This window comes from Grampus griseus (genome assembly GCF_964374135.1).
Source record: "Grampus griseus genome assembly, chromosome: X".
NCBI classification, from domain to species: domain Eukaryota; kingdom Metazoa; phylum Chordata; class Mammalia; order Artiodactyla; family Delphinidae; genus Grampus; species Grampus griseus.
Window position 1 is genome coordinate 92,956,587 of NC_138999.1, and position 16,681 is coordinate 92,973,267.

General features: G+C 51.5%; 2 protein-coding genes across 5 annotated transcripts in view; one reads left to right on the forward strand and one right to left on the reverse strand.

Annotated features, from left to right (window-relative positions):
- Positions 1–801: 801 nt before the first annotated feature.
- TSC22D3 (TSC22 domain family member 3) overlaps positions 802–16,681 on the reverse strand; it is a 58,206-nt gene continuing 42,326 nt past the window's right edge. For 3 of the 4 annotated variants that reach the window (XM_082681800.1, XM_082681802.1, XM_082681801.1), the window contains exons 3-4: positions 3,465–3,516; positions 802–2,312 (exon numbers count right to left, since the gene is read on the reverse strand). In XM_082681800.1, coding sequence (XP_082537926.1) covers positions 2,082–2,312; positions 3,465–3,516 — 283 coding nt within the window. In that variant the 3' untranslated portion in view covers positions 802–2,081. Of the gene's footprint in view, positions 2,313–3,464; positions 3,517–4,234; positions 4,607–16,681 lie in introns of those variants that run through there. The other variant, XM_082681803.1, reaches the window with a different exon arrangement.
- LOC309839440 (COP9 signalosome complex subunit 9-like) lies at positions 12,489–15,220 on the forward strand (the record flags this gene model as incomplete). Its single annotated transcript, XM_082681192.1, has 2 exons — positions 12,489–12,551; positions 14,913–15,220. 2 exons carry the CDS (start codon positions 12,489–12,491, stop codon positions 15,090–15,092), a joined length of 243 nt encoding a protein of 80 aa, XP_082537318.1. The 3' UTR covers positions 15,093–15,220.

A 16,681-nucleotide genomic window follows, 5' to 3' on the forward strand; every position in this document is an offset into this window, starting at 1 on the left:
AATGAATGCCCAGAATCAGAAATGGCAGGACGCCAGATGCCAGAGACATGGGGCCAGGGAAAGGGTGATGGGTGAGGATGACCTTCAAAGAGAGGCAGAAGAGGGAAGTGGAGTCGGGATCATTAGACTTGGCCGTGCCCACGAGGCTGGTGGGTTTTGTGAGTGAACTTTCAGCAGTGACAAGTGGGGCAGCAGGGCTTGAGAGCATCTTTCCTTGGGGGAGAGGGATGGGGTTTGGGCCACCGCATACATTGTGTCCTTTCCTCACTGAGGCCCTCTTAGCTCCTTTGCCCATGTCAGGGGTCTCCTGTGGATTGGTATTAAAGAGAATGCACCAAGTAATCTGGATAATGTTTCAAAAGAGGGAAGGGGCCCACTCACATTTATTCAGTTCCTCACTTCATGCTCCCTCACATGGACCCCCTGTCCTTTTCTTTTGGACCTTCTTGGGGTATCCTTCCTCCCGAATCACCCCCTCGAGCTGAAGTTGTGTTAGTAGTCACCTCGCCACTCACTCCGAAGCTGTTATATGAAAGCAGGAGCAGGACAGAGGGATGGATGGAAGATTGGGTCCCAACTCGCCATAATAGCTGTGTGACTTTGTGCAAGTCACTGAAACGGGCTGAGCCTCAGCCTCTTCACCCGTACAATGGGGGTGTTGTGACAGTTACACAAGATCATGGCTGTAGCACAGGCCTGCCACTCAGGGGGTGCCGGTGAACGGACAGCGAGTCAGAAAACCAGTGCCCCTGGGGCCCCTACCGCCCACTCCATTTTAAACTCAGTAAGACACCAGGTTTATTTTTAGAAAAAAAAAGAGCAAACTTTATTGAAATTTCAAGCTACATTTGAAACATCAAAGTCCAAATCCTGGAGACATAACATCAGGATAAGATGTCAGAAAGTGGAAAGTGTTCTCACTGCCACAGAACTCCCTAGAGACAAGCTCCCTGAGCACATCACCCAGGCACCGTCGGGTCAAAGCCATTCCCTTGTCTATCCTTGTCCACAAGAGGACACCGGCAAGCTACTCATTCTGTTCATTTGCAAGTTTTCCAAAAAAAAAAAAAAGTTTTCGAATGACAATGTGGAGTTCCAGCTGATCTTCTCTCAACCCCATTCTATGTAGTCAGCACCAGTGAATGGTGGGTTTGGCATTCAAAAGAGGACCTCACATGTCTTCAGGGGACAGATGGGGCAAAGGTTGCAGCAGCAAGGCATTCAGAGGGTGCCCCCCCCACCTTTACTCTTTAGTTTTACTTAACCTAAAGGACAAACTGGATCAGCCTGGTAGATGAACACAGTCAAAGAATTAGCCTTAAGAGATAAGGGACCAGTCAATACTCCCAAAGCTGGTTAGGCCCTTCAACACATAGGTGTATGTGTATATGTATACATCGCTACACTAAGATACAGATCTAGCCCTATGGGTATATATACGCACGTATGGCTATATAGAAAAACTATGCCAACACTAACCAAACAGAACTTTGTAAGCGGTCATCCCAAAGCCGTAATCCCACACTGGGCTGTGCAGAAAGCCATGCATTACACCATATTAACCAACAGAAGGCTGACTTGGCTCAATCTCTCCCAACTGTGGCCCTGCCTTGGCGAGGCAGGGGAAGAGAGAGAGGCTGCCTCTGCTTAAACCACAACTGGCTTCTTCATAGGACAGTCGTTGTCAGGTGAAGCTGTTGAAGATGTCCATGGAAATGAAAAACCAGACCCCTTAGACTTTCTGGAGCAAACTGGCGGCCTGTCTCAAACTACCTTTCTCCTCTGCCAGTTGCAGCTAAGTTGCCCAGGCCCTGGGAGCCCCCAGGGCGCGGTGGCATTAGAGGCTCGCTGGCTTGGGGTGACGAGGCCCCATGCAACTCAGCCTCCAGAGACCTGCTCTTTGTCAGGGGTCTGTCACTGGAGTGGGCCCAGGTGGCCATGTCCTTGGGACATCTCTTGGCACCAGCTATGCTAGGTGTAAAGTTCTCCACGTGAGATGACGCTTGGGGAGCCAAAAACAAACTGGAAAGAACTAGGTAGAACAAGTTTAGTGGCTCTGCCCACCCTGAGGACAGAGCCACTTACACCGCAGAACCACCGGGGGCCTCGGGTGCTTCTGGGGTTTCAGGAGCTGGCTCCTCGGGGCTCAGACGGGACTGGAACTTCTCCAGCTGCTCTGGGCTCGCCAAGGTCTTCAAGAGAGTGTTTTCACGCTCCAGCTGGGAGTTTTTCTCCACCAGCTCCCGGATCTGCTCCTTCAGGATCTCCACCTCCTCTCTCACAGCATACATCAGATGATTCTTCACCAGATCCTGTCCCGGAGGAGATCACGACAAAGCTATCCGTTAGCCGCGGCGGCCCCTCTGCGGCACCTTCTCCTGGCCGTTGGGGCGCCTGCGCTGTCCCTCATGCTGCCAACCTCCAGCCTTCCCTCAGCAGCCCCTCGGAATGCTGGCCCCGCAGCCCTGGTCCTCCTGCCCCTTTCTCCGAAGCACCTAAACCTTCGCTCAGGAGAGCTGCGTGATCGGGGCCACGCCTGAGTTGGGAGCCCAGCTTTGAACTACATAGGAATTCCCCCCTGTAAGTTTCTGATGACTTTCAAAGCTGGCCTCCTGGAAGACTTTTGGGTGAGACTTCTGCTGGTTGGCGGTGGTATGCTATATCCCCATTTCCACATAAGGTCCCGCGGCTGGCCCAGATCCCAGGGAACACCTGCAATGCACCCTGTACTGTTGGTCTGCTTTACCCATCTCCACCAGGAGAACATAATGGGCTCTTCTGGAGACTTCTCCTGTCCACAAGACCCAGCATACTGAGCTGCAGCTGTCCTGCAGCCTGGCCGGAAAGGACACTGGCCCTGGGGGAAGGTACCCGGATGGCTTCATCCTCTCTGAATTCAGATGACTGCACTGGGGGCGGAGAGCTGTGTCATTAGGCTCCGGGGCACAATAAAGTGTTTGCTAAAACTGCTGGAGGCCCCAATCCCCTGCAGCCATTTTGGCTGCTTGGTGGAGTACGACCTCTACCTGGTGAAGGAGGGAGAAGGGGTGGGGTGCTTTGCTTCCTGTTTCCTCCCAACTCCTGACCCCAGCCCAGGCTCTGCAGAGGCACTGCAGTGCGGTGGCATCCAATGAGCTCTGGCCCCTGCCAACTGTGGGATGCAGACAAATCCAAGGGTCTGAGCTCCCTGCCCTGCCACGGGCCCAGGAGGGAGCCAGAGGCTGCTGCAAAGCCCTGGGATGGGAGAAGGAGGAGGAAAGGAGAGGGTCCAGCAAGGGTGGCCTGGAAATGCCCTAAAAGGTGCCACTCTGATGGGACTCTAGCTAAGGCCTCCAAGGGGACAGGAGGCAGGCTGTCAGCTTCCTCGGGCGCTTGGCTTTTGCACCCACCCGCTCACTGCCACCCTGAGTTACATAAGCAGTAGCCAGGTCTGGGGATGGGAATGACGCAGTGATGCCACTCACCATGGCCTGCTCGATCTTGTTGTCTAAGGCCACCACGCTGGCTCCGGAGGCACTGCCAAGACAAAAAGGAAAGCGACTGCGTTACCCACTTGGTTCCAGTCTGAGTACCTGGTAGTGGTGGCCACAAAGTCCTCCATCTGCCCCAGCTCTTCCTCTCTATCGCCTCGCTGGCCCGAAGTTCCGGGCACTTTGTCCCTAGGTCCCTCTCTGGCCCCTGCAGGAAGCTGCACCTCCCCACCCAGACCGGCTCCGCGCCGCCACCGCCCAGAGCTCCGCGTGGAGCAGCGCGCGGGTCCAGGGGCGCACGGGCCAGCGAGGCCTGCTCGGCGACATGCAAACAATGGGGGCGCGCGGCCCAGGGAGTCCCCGGCCGCCAGCCCATTCCGGCGCCGGCCCAGAAGGTCCCAGGCAAACCTACCGAGCTCCGAAGCTAGCTAGGAATTCCTCCTCGGCTCGACAGCTTCCGGCCTGCTCCCCAGCGGCGCACGGCGCGCGGCTAGCCCCCCTGCCCAGCCCAGGCCCACTGCCCCTCTGCCTCCGCCCCCGGCTGCAGCAGCTCGTTCTTACGGTGCAGCGGCCGCAGGGACGCTCCGACGGCGGATCCCAGCGCGGCGGTGACCCCCCCCTTCCCTGCGTCCCCTACCCCCGCCCCTTCCCAGGATGCTGCACCGCGGGGAACGGGGACCGGCGGCGCACGGCTCGCTCGGAGATCCCGCTCTCAGCCCAGCCCCCGCCGGCGCCCGGGCTTGGGAGCTGTGGCCAGGGGTTACCTGTTATCCAGCTTAACGGAAACCACATCCCCTCCAAGCAGGGAAGAGAAGAAGGAGATGTTGAAATTGTGCAGCTGGTAGACCGCCACCTCCATGGGGGTCTGATACATTTCGGTATTCATGGCTCGGGCTGCCGGGGAGCTCTGGCCGGGCTGCGGGCTGCGGGCTGCGGGCTGCGGGCTGGGCTGGGCGGGCTGGGCAGCCGCTGGCTGCTGGCGCGCTGGACGGGGCTGGGCTCTGCGCGTCGGGCCCTGGGGCTAGGAGGGGGGCGAAGGCTGCCGAGCGAACCCAAAGCCGGTCGGGCGTTCCAGAGTTGAAGGGAAGTGACTCGAGGGGTGTCACCTGGTGTGTCAAAAACTCCACGGCCGCCAGTCCAACCCAGACTCGGAGATATTTCGGCTCCTTCTTCTTTATATAGGAGGAGCCGGCTGCGTCACATGGCGTCAGCGGCATGCAAATGAGTCCTGTACCGGGCTTTGTGGCTCAGTTAAACCACATCCCCTCCCTGAACCTTAGTCTGGGACTGTAAACAGTTCAGCACTTTCTTGTGCCAACTGGCATCTCCAAAGAGGGCTCTGGAGATTGGTAAAAACCAAATGGAACTGATTTCTTAGAGAAATGAGAAGTACAAATGCCATTACAGGAGGTAGGAAGCCTTCAGTAGGGGGCGGCGCTGGTTTTAAAAGCTCTTCTTCGGATGTCCGCCAGCATACCTCCCGTGTCTTTGCAGTGCTGTCACAGGCCGCCCTCCCTGGACACCCGCCCTCACCATCAGGACCCTCACTCCTTCCTGGTGCCTGCCTTCTCAGCCTCTCTCCTGCACACAGACTTTGTCAGTTGCATGTCCCCTCACCCAGCCAGCTTGTCCACTGGCTTGCCCCCATCCGCAGCATCTATCCACTCACCTCCTCCTACGGATGTACCTGTCCGTGTACTGACACATGCACAGATCTGTGACATGCACGGACTAGCTAATCTGTACATGCCAGTGTGCATGTATGGAGGAGAGCATGAGTGTCCAGGAACTCAGATGAGTGGGGGAACATGTACAAGGGGGCAGCTGGGGGCCAGGTGGGTGACAGAGGAGGTGGGGAGGAGACAGTAGGGGAGTGGGCACTGCAGTGACCGCAAGATGCCAGCCCTTTTCTCTTTGGTCTCAACACCCTATTCAACATCATCCAGGATCTCATGTTCCTATTTTTAAAAACAAGATTTTGTTACTGTCCTATGAACAGCAAATGACAGCAAAACTACAAACCAAGGCTAAATATAAACCATCCCAGGAGAACACCTGCCCTGTGATTGGTCCAGCCACACACGGGGTTACAGGGTACTTCACAGACAAACAGATTCCAAATCACAGGGAAAATGAGGTGACTGTTGCCTACTAAGAGTTACACATGTTACCATCAAAATATATTTTCATTCTTTTAAGCGTCAAGCTTAAAAAAAAAAAAAGCCATCAGAGGTTTGAGGTCCTTTTATCCTGCTCTTTCCTAAGTGAGGCCACCTGGTGGTCTGAAGCAGAATTGCAGTCAGATGGAGGAACCTAGACCAAACAAGGGACAGGTGATGCAACTGGGAGTATTATTTACACCAACTCAGGGCCGTAAGAAGAACATTGGGTTTCACCACACATACAATAGTTTGGATGAAGTTAGGGCCAGTACCCATGAATCAGTTGGTGATTCAGGCTATGGTCCAAAGAAATACCCTAGTGCAATCAAGCTATTGGAAAAGTACTGGGGCCTCTTATCAGCAAAGAAGGTAATTATTATTTGCTTCAGGATATTTCACCTAACCAGGTACCTGGCACAGACACCCTGGCCAAGGCCCCAGTTAAGCCCAGTCTGAAGGCCTTAGTTTTCTTCAGGCTGCCCGTGCAGTCATGCCACCGAACAGCCAACATTTTTCACTATGACGTGGAGCTCCCATTGGATCCCACCGGTGGTAATACGTGCACAAGGGCCATTCTATTTGCAAAGGACCGACAAAGAGATCTACCCAAGCAAACCTACTGCATGCACTAGCCCAGGATGGTGATTTCCTTCACCCCAGTTTAGCTGGGAGACAATCCCAATCTCAGGATATCATGTTATCTTCAGGTCACAAACTCCCTGAACAAGGTGTTCATGCTAAGCTGCGTGTGGTAGACAGAACAAAGTGCATACCACATTTATAGGTCATCAAGAACATTATTTGAGCAAAAATAAAAAAAAACCTTCTTAAATCCAGAGCTTAGCTGATACTGGAATTCCCTGATATATTAATCTGCCCTCTGTGTCACATAGAGCTTTCTTGGTCCAGGAAGAGTCTGAGTTGACCTTTCATTGGCTTGTAAATCTTTCCTCAACTCACTATTGCTACCTACCCCAAGATTCCAAGGGAGATGATGAAAAGAAAGAAAGAGAGATAAATAAGCCGGGTCGGCAGGGAAAAAACACCACCAGGAAAACAGGGCATGGGACCAAAGAAAAACCAGCTCCTTCAATGGGGACTCCCTTATATGGAGACAGAGGCACAGAAATCCAGGTAGTTTGGGGAGGGGAAAAAAAACAACAGATGAAGTTTGCTAGCAAGGCTGTGTTTGAATTGTACATTAATTATACTTCAATTAGAAATAAGCTCGGCTTGAGACCCGCTGACAATAACAGCTACCATTAACTGAGCAACAGCTGTGGGCCAGGCACTGTGTTGGCTGAGTCACAAACCCTGTGGTGTAGGTGCTGTCACCATCATTTAACAGATGAAGAAACCGAGGGTCTGAGAGGCTACCTTGCCCAAGGCGGTGGCACAGCTAATAAATTATAGAGCTGGGACTCCAGCTCAGGTCTTCCTGAGTAGAGACCAAGTTTGTTCTTACTACACTTACTAGTGGGGGCAGGGAGTAGGTTTGTTGAATGAGTGAGTCAAGGAAGTTGGGGGACGGGTTGGAGGTGCCAGGAAAGTGGTGTAGAGGAAGAAAAGGTGAGGGGCAGGGAAAGTACTCCTAGGACTCCAGCAACATGGGGGACCAGAAGAATATACAAAATGTCCAAATGAGCTTCATAACAGGGCTTTGCTCACCTGCATTATTTCAAAAGGCAGCCACTGCAGTCCTTAAAGAAAGCCCTCTCTGCCTAGGAAATAGAAACTATGAAGCCAACTAGCTGGCTCCCAGAATGGACTCCACAGCGTCCCAAATTAGGTATGGAGTCTCATGACAATAATCACAGTCCAGTCAATTTCCAGTTTGTAACTGGCACCCTTAATTAACTCTTTCTCCCCCCTATACCTGCTGTGTCCAGCTTTTAGGAGAATTAAACCAACAAGAAAACAAGCTAATTTCAGGGATTTCGTTTCAGAAAAACAACTTTGAAAGGATGTCCCAGGTTCAGCCCACACTCAGCCAATCTCTCAGTCCCCTCTGCACCTCTAGTTTACCAACCAATAGTGAGAAGAGCTCACCCTGAGGGCTTATGATTCTCAGTTCGCAAATAATGGCTGGATCCCTGGATCGCAGGCTTTGCTAAAGGGAGACCACCAACCTAAATGTCTCTGTAGAAAGATTTTCAAACAGCAGGGGTAGGGGAGACAGGGGCAGATAGGAGGGGGAGAGGGAGAAGTTGGAGGAACCCAAAAGGCTTTCTGTGTAACCCTCGGCACACCGGAAAATTCCTCTGCCCAGAATAGCTGAGCCAAATGTTGCAGTGAGTGGAAGCTTGTGCTGTATAGGGTATCTGTGATCTGATCTAACTTTTCTGAGTAAAGTGCTGATCTATGAGGCTCTCAGCATCCTTGTGTCTCTGGAGGTGGGCCTCAGGCAGGAAACAGTGGCCTAAGGATTCAACAGCATAGCAACTCCAACATGTGTGTTTCCAAATTTCCTTTCTTCCATCCTGTGAGTTACATGGTAGGCTGGACCCAGAGCCACCGTGGTCACAGCGCCCAGCTGATGAGCCAGGTCCTTTGCTGGCTCTCGGTTCTAGGCCTACAGCTATGGGATTCTGTGATTAAACAGACACAGCTGACCCTCCCTCTCTCAGGGTGACTTTCTAGGTGGAGGGTGGCATGAGGAGGATGGGGTCAACTCCCACCGTTTCAGGTGGCCCTGGAAGCCAACTTGTTCCCTTTGAAGTGGAAGAAGGGTCTCAACATCGTCACCGTTCTGTTCCACTTCAAAAGCCAGACTCTCTAGGACAAGAGTCCTTCCTATTTCGGGTTCCCATGGTGCAGGAAGGCGGAGACTGGGCAGTCTGGGCCTCATAACCTGTGGGCAGGATCTCAGCACGCTGCCGAGGGGTGGGAGGCAGACTCAGGGTGGGTGCGGTAGGTAGGGGGTGGTGAGAAGGGGGAACATCTCACTTCCCTTTTTGTCACACTCAAAGCATTGTGTACCACGCAGCCCAAAGGAAACTCTTTATAGGCAAGTCTTCCTTATTTTCTACAGGGAATGTTCCACCCCCAAGGCTCGGCAATGTTGGCGGCGAAACACAGGGTCTTGCGGCAGGAGAAGCGGGAAAAGACACGATGCGAGAGGTGCGGGACAAGCCACCAAGCAAACGCTGCGTTAGGAGCTGGACAAGGAAATCAAAAAGGATGCTGAGCACCAGAGTGTTAGCACAGTTGACAGGGCGGCTGCAAAACAACCCTCCCCATTTACCCCTCCACGGCGGCCCCCTTCTGCCTGAAGCTCTGTCTACGTCTAGTTACTGACTTGTCCCTTTTTCTGAAGAGGCTGGGGGAATAAGGAGGCTGAAGTGCCATCATTTAATTTGTGCTGGCTCCACTCTTCTCTCTTCCCCTTGGTTCCACTCCAGTGTGGGAGACTATAGACAGGAAGGATGCTGCCACTTAATCTTTACTTTGGCCTCATGGAAAATCCCCAAAGTCCAGAAGGAGGGAAGCAAGAAGGAAAGACGGAGACAGACAAAGTGCCTTGTCCTCTGTGGGTCACGTGAACTGCCCTGCATGGCCAGGGCCCAGAACGTCGACTTTGGGGGGCAGGAAAACAGGGAGGAGGATGCGCACGCAGATGCAGAAGGCAGTGGTGGGCGGCAGGGAGCCCAAGAGGAATCGTGGTGGAGAGGGACACTGTCTTGGAAAAGTGGCTCTAGCAACTGATTTGGGCCAAACCCTGGCACTGAATGATGGCAGGAGCAATGAATTGTGCCTTTCAGCTCCCTCCCCAGACAGGATCCAATGTGAGCTTCACAAACAATCTCCCAGTGACACGAGGGATGACAGGCAGAACCAAACCCCATTTGGACAAGGCACTCCACTCCACTCACCCTCGTTCAAAGAAGTCAAAAAGGGCTCTTGTCAAATCACCTTTGTTACCCCAACTTTGGTGGCTAACTATGGGGGGTAGGCAGTCTCTCCTGGCATCTCAGCAAGACTGGAAGTACTGGCAACGTTATCCAGGAATGAATGCAATTTAGCTCAGTGGATCTTAAATTTCATGAACCTTGTATCAATATTTATGCTTGTCTCCCTTCTCTTTTTGCCTTGCAGCTGGGAAAATTTACGTCCATCATTTTTCTAAGCTCTCTTCTCATTTTCCACCATCCCCATTACCCATCTACAAGTATGAAACAGATATTCCTGAAAAAAGAGAATGTCAAATTAACCTCGGTAAATGGAATCCCCTCCTCCACCCAACACTAGTTGCCATCATCATTCAATACAATTCAATTCAACTCAATTCAAAGTTGATTGACTGCCTATTCAAAGTACAAGGCACATTTCAGGGAAATTAAAAACAAACAAACAAACTGGTAGTGCAGGTTAACAACTGTGCTTCCTTCCAGAATATCCTAGGCCTCTGGTGAACTCTGAAGTCTACCTACTGGTTAGATCTCAGTGAAATGTTTACTTCAGGAAAAAGCCTAGGGCTTGGGGGTGCTCAGGAGGGTAGCCTGGGGTTTGGGAAGGCCACACCACCGCCATCACCCCTGGCATCACTTCAGTCCTCAGAATCGGGCCCGCCTTTTTTCTCCCCACCCTGTCGTTTGGTCCGTGCCCATCTAGATGGGGATTAACATAGCAGCCACAAAACTTGGAATTTCTGTGGGACCCAAGGCTCCTCTGACATGGTGGCCAACAGTGTCAGGGTCCCTCACTCTGATTCCCTTCCTTTGTAAACCAGGGGAACAAAGCACAGGTCCTTAAGGGTCTCTGAGTTGCCAACCCCTTCCTTCTGAGAAGGGGGTCTATGTTTAGCACGGGGAGGAGGTCACCTCTGTCAACCTCCTCGTGGTCTTATCCTTGTTCTATAGTGCCCTCCCAGACCAGCGAGCATCTTCACGTGGGCAAATAAACTCCCTCATCACGGCCCACCTTCTGGGAATCCTGGCCCTCGACAGCCTTCTCAGGGGCTGGGAAAGGAAGCAGCAAGAACATGGCTACTCTCCGTGTTTGTTTGTCTGCACCAGCCCTCCACCAGCTTCTCCGGGCCAGGGAGACACTGGCAGGGCCTCTCCCCAGTCCTTTTGCTTTATGGAGCAGTCCCAAGAGCCGAAATTCCAAGCCTTTTTTTTTTTTTCTGGCAGTTGCCGGGGTTACTCTGAGTGGTATGTGAAGGACTTGGGACTATTGGCAATGCTTGGAAGACGAGAACCAGGAGAATCTTGCTGGGGACGCTGAGCCAGCAGACAAGGGGCCTGTGAAGAGGCCAGGGGCTCTGAGGTGCAGCACCTGACTCCCCTGTGGGCCCCGCTATAGAATGGGTGACCTCTGAAGTGGTCCAGGTTCCCTGGGGAACAAAACGACGGTAATAACGCCGGCCTCTTCAGGCGCGGGGGCTCCTGGGCCACGATGGGTGAGCATTATGAGTCTCCCAAGGCTCTCACATTGTACGCCCGAGGCCCTTGTTTAACTCACAGCAGAGCTATTCACCGTGGGCTCACTTGAGGTAGCTCCTTGATCCTCTGTTGTGCGACTCTGTGACTTGTGAGGAAAGGCTCTGTAATTGCAAAGGGCCTCTGGCTCTCCAGCCGCCTCCCCCCTCCCTTGGGTTTCCCGGATGGAAAGAAGGCAGCCCAGCTGAGGTGGGGGACGGTGGCAGGAAGGGGCAGGGGACACACTAGTCAGGAGAAGAGAAAGAAAGGACAGAAACAAGGCAAGCTTCTCCCTGGGGGCACCCCACCCAGCCCCAGCCATGGGAACAGAGCCAGGCAGCTCAAAGGCATGCGGGGAGGGGTTAAGGAAGGCCTCCTGCCCGGTTTGAGAATTGCTGACAAGGAATACACACACCTTATCAGGAAGAAAGGGCGGCACACAAGCGCGCACACACACACACACACACACACACGTTTATGCAAACACCCGTTCAGCCTTTGACAAAGTCTAATTCACAGAGCTAGGCACGCAGAGGGCATCATTCCATCTCTGTCTCTCTCACCTGATGCCAGCTTCGTGACCCCCAAAGGGGTAGTAAAGCAATAGGACATGCAAAGTGGCAAGGCAGGGCGCTGTAGACCCAGTCAGAGTGTTACAAGCCGTGGCCTCTGCTCTCTCTGACATCCAGAGCTGGCTGCGTGCTGTGCAGGGGTCATAGGTGACAGGCTCTTGGGGGAAGCTTGGAGTGGAAGTTAGGTGGGCATAGGGGGAACCAGCTTGAAGCTTCACACTGTACACCGGGCACAGGAAGTGCTGGTGCCGCCAGGTCCACAGTTTTCAAAGATGTCAATCACACATTCAAATGAAAGAGAAATAAAAACAAGCACCATTTGTGTACAATCAATCATGTGAATGCCTAGGAAATGATTCCCATAGGCTCCTCACGAGGACAGCTCTAAAGAGAGCCAGTCCTGGCATAGATGTCACATGTGACTGACGACCTGAGAAGTGTGATTTGAACGGCACTGAGAAAAATTCCTCTCAGTCCAAGCTGTTTGCCTGACCGGACTACTGCAGTGCCTACAAACGTCACCCTCGGAGTCATACCTTTGATTTATAATGGAATTCTTTACACTTTGAGGAATTAGGAAAGTTTTTTCTTCCAGTGCAAAAGCCCTGGGAGAGTACCACATTCTGCCACTATCAGCTATAAATACTTAAATAGGGATAAACTAAAGTTCTGTAATACTTTCAACACAGTAGTCAGTGGTGGATCAGCATCAGAAGATGATTAAACACACAGCAGGTACAACTTGCTGGTGGGCTGTGGAGGGAAAGAAATGGGTCCAGGTGAGGAGAGTATGGATATCCTGGGCTCCAGCCCTAGAAAATCTAGTAGAATACATCTGTGGCTTGAGAAGGGTACTTTCAGGAGATGAGGATGCAGCTCTTCTGGCCCCAGTCCATGGAACTGCTTTTGGGAACCACTGGCCTACAGGTGAGAGCCAGGACAGGATCTACCCGAAGACTCCCCAGAGTGCCACGACCACCACGACCCACTCTGTGTGACACACGATGATGGGGCTCAGCATATTCTGAGCCTAACATCTGTTCAGTCATCTCCTTCCCTGTCATGTCTGGCTACCTCTTTCCCTCTCACTCCTGAAAACTTGATCAGAACGTGAATGAGAGCTGCTATTAGAAAGATAACGCAAACTTGCTCTGATTTATAAATCAACCTTTGGCAAATTTGGCTTCTCTGTTAATGAGGAACAGATTGCTTCTATGACACTTCACAGCTGTCTGTGGGAACTCTTGGCCTGGGAGGTTGGAGGCGTGGGGGGCAGGTATCACAGGGCAGGAAGGGAGAAGAACCTGGAGAGAGGGAGAGAACGGAGAGGGGCTGATTTTTCTCCAACAGCACAGTCTGGTCAGTTAAGCTGCCCTATCCCCCTTCAACAAAAGCCAGCTCTCCTCCAGCCCTGTGGCTGTCCCTGCCTGGTCAAACGTGGATCCATTCCGAGGTTGGCTGGAGGGCTGTGACTCATTCCCCCCTCAGGAGCTTGCTGGGGCTGACTACAAAGACTTGCCAGGATCTCTGCAAACGTGCCCATCCCGTCCCTGAGCCAAGCCTTGCGCTCCCCTGCCCCTACCATCCGCATCCCATCCCATGGCTTGCAAGCGCCTCCAGGGCAAGGAGGGCACCCCTGCGGCTTACTGACTCCCCTCTCCCAAGGGAACTCACTGCTCTCTGTGGTACGCATCCGGCCTGTGTTTCAGTATTTTATTTTATTTTTATGTTTAATTTACACTGCCTGCTAGGTTTGGGGCTTAAATAAACAAAGGCTATGTTTCCCCCAAGGCCTGGACTTCCCGGTTGCCTGTGAGCAATAGAGTAACCCTTTTAACCTCTTTTCTTGCCCCTTGAGACACGCAGTGTTGGGGGTGGGATTGGAAGAGAAAGATACTTTGGGTCAAAAGCCTGGAAATTCTCAGTGCCAGCCTAAAATACCACCCCCTCGCTCTTCTCCACATGAATGTTAAGCCCCGAAGCTGCCTTAGCAAGTACAGACTTCCTTCAAAGGCCACTGCAAGACTGTAAGGGTTAAGGCACAAAAACGGAAAATTCAAAGTATTTGCATTGATTATTTGAAAAATCTACTTACAGATGTCTTTGTACCACTGAGCAAAGACAGAAGGGCCCAGGTCTTGGTGGGTGGAGCCTTGGCAGTGAGCAGCCTTAAAGGCCTATAGACTGAGCAGAGCTCGGTGGGCCTGCCTGGGAAAGGCTTCCTGCCAAAGCTCATACACCTTAAAAAATAAGAGGAACACTGGCCCCTGTGTCCTAGGATAGAGCTCTAACAGCAAAGTAACAAATCCTGGTCAACAGTTCTGACATCCTGTTATTTGCTAAAACTAATAATACTGTGGCGTTTGTTGACAGAGTTGCAGAAGAGCTAAAGTAAACATGGAAACTGAGGAAAGGCCAAGTATAGACGGTTACTAGCTCAGCAGTTGAGAAAAGGGAGTTTCACAGACACTCCTTGGACATCTGGGGGCAGTGGGGCCTGAACACAGTTGGGAGACAACCCAGAGGCATCTGTCTTGTCACCAGGTGATTTCTCTCTAACAATAGGCTGCTGCAATAATGGGCTTGACCCATGGAGCTGAGTCCTCAGACAGAGAGTAATGACAAGACGAATTGAGAGGGACTCTCCTAGTGCGTATGCCAGGGTAGGTGCCCCCTGAGAAACGCAGCTCTGGCACCCATTCTAAATGAACTAGGTCAAGTGGGAAGAAAATACGTCAGAAGGCCAGAGTTCCTTTTCTACCTTACCACCAGGCCCCCAGAACTGCTTAGAAGGCTTCTAAACCCCCTATGCTGCTAGCTCCTCGTTCATGAAATGGGAATGATGCCCCCCTGCCCCACATAAACAACACACAAGGTGTATATGTTTATGGACTCCCCAAAGTCTGGAAATGGAGATAACATTGTATAGTTTTTGCAGACTGATGATGTCCTTGACAACATGTATATATGTGCCTATGTTTCCAGACATGGTGGATATCCTATAGGCGGCATAGCTGAGTTCTTCAGGTAGTAAAAAGGGCCATGTGAATGCGATATGTGCCGTGATGAGTAAGGGCCCTGGTCCTCAAATGCTGTTGGCAAAATGGCTCACCAAACGAGCAGTCCTATCAATGCTGTTTCAAAGTCCAGCATTTCTAACTTCCTGTCCAGTTCCAGTTTGTTGTTTCCATGATTTCACAAGTTATGGATACTGCCTATGGGGAGGGGCATAGTTTGAGGGACTGATGTTCAGATGGAATCAACATTCAAAATTTAGTGTCTTGACAGGCGGAGGTGAAGCAGGCGGTGGACGAGATGTTTCCCGAGGGTGCCGGGCCCTACATGGATCTGGACGAGGCAGGAGGCAGCACAGGGCTCCTGATGGACTTGGCAGCCAATGAAAAGGCAGTTCATGCAGACTTTTTTAATGATTCTGAAAATCTCTTTGATGATGATGATATCCAGTGAGGTGTGTCCGGCGGTGTGTTTGCTCAAGTTTTGCCACGCGGTGGTGTGGCGGATCTCCTCAAAGGACAATTTCAGATGGTTCCAGAGAACTTGTGGAAATCACTTAAAATTAGGAGATGGTTAACCAAGAAAGAGAAGATGGTTTTAACCATCTGGATGAGGCCTGTTAATCTCTGAATGTGGTCAACTTTTGTCCTTAACTTCAATTAAAAAAAGTGATGTTATTAAAAAAAAAAATTTGCGTCTTGAAGGTCTTAGCAATCCTTCCCTCTCAGAGGACTTGTAACTTGCATGAAGTTTTGGCCTTGAGAGCTTCTCCAATGGCACAGTCAGTAATCAGCAGGACCCCTAGTCTTTCAAGCAGGACTGAAGGCACAGCGAGATACGATCATGACCACTGGAAGTGGACAGTGCAAATGGTCTCAAGTGAGCAGTGACTGGCTTTCTAGACTAGAATACAAGCTCTTCGAGGGCAGGGGCTTATCTTATTCATCACGGCACCCCCAGAGTCTAGACTAGTGCCTGGCACACAGTCTCAATGCCATAAACATGTGCTTAATAAGTAAAGAGAAGGTTTAGATAAGTATTAGAACTTGGCTAATGGCCTCCACAGGGAAGAACTACAGGCAAATTCATGAATTTGCCTCCTGTTAACATGTTAATTTGGGGACAATCATTGTACAAGAGCAACTCTGCAGTTAAAAACACGGAAGACTGGTGAAAATCAAACATACTTGGAAAACCCAACCCAAACACAATTTAACTGAGTAAGTGGCCACTAATGACCTAGAACCAAGGCCCGACCTCTTCAATAAAAGGGATAATTCACCCGTGTGTGTGCTCCTGGTTCTGCACTAATGCTGGGACTTTGCTCAGTTCCCATCTTTAGCTGGAGGGGCTGGGTCAGTTGGGAACAGGGCACCCACAGGGAGCAGTAGAGGGTGATGAAGCCCAGGAGGAGGGCAGCCAAGTCTCAGCTGGCAGTAACATCAAAGAGGGATTTCAGGCTAGCAAGCCTGATTCTGAGCAAGTGACAGCCACATAACTGGAACGATGTGGCGGGGGTGGGTTGCAGATAAAAAATCCATCCTGACTAAAAATACCCTGATGACCATCAACATAAAGGAAATTCTCACCATTAATGTCATCCTTGGGTTTGAAGTCTTGAGGGTCCCTGTTAAAATGAAAGGTCTTTCTCAGAAGGGGAACTATTTAGTTTTTCTCCGGGAAGGAACATGATGACCTGCTCACTGTGGTCCGAATAGTTGGGGGGCTTCTGGGAGAAGTGACCCAGGCTGACTAAGTATATAGACTAGGGGGGTACTGCCTGGGGTGGGCCATACAATGGGTCCTGGCTAACTGGTGGCCTTAGGCTTTCAGGGGACAGGCAAATGTGCCCAAATATTCCTGGACTCACTGTAAAGAAACCAAACTGCCTGAGTGGGCAGCTTTGAGTAGCAGAGTTTATGACAAAGGAGATTGTTTTCTCCTGCTCTTCTTGGTAAACACAAGCAAACTGTTCTGAAGAGGCCGCAAGGAGCAGTAATATATATATGTCCAAGCCCGACTCGGGGTATCTATCTTCAGTG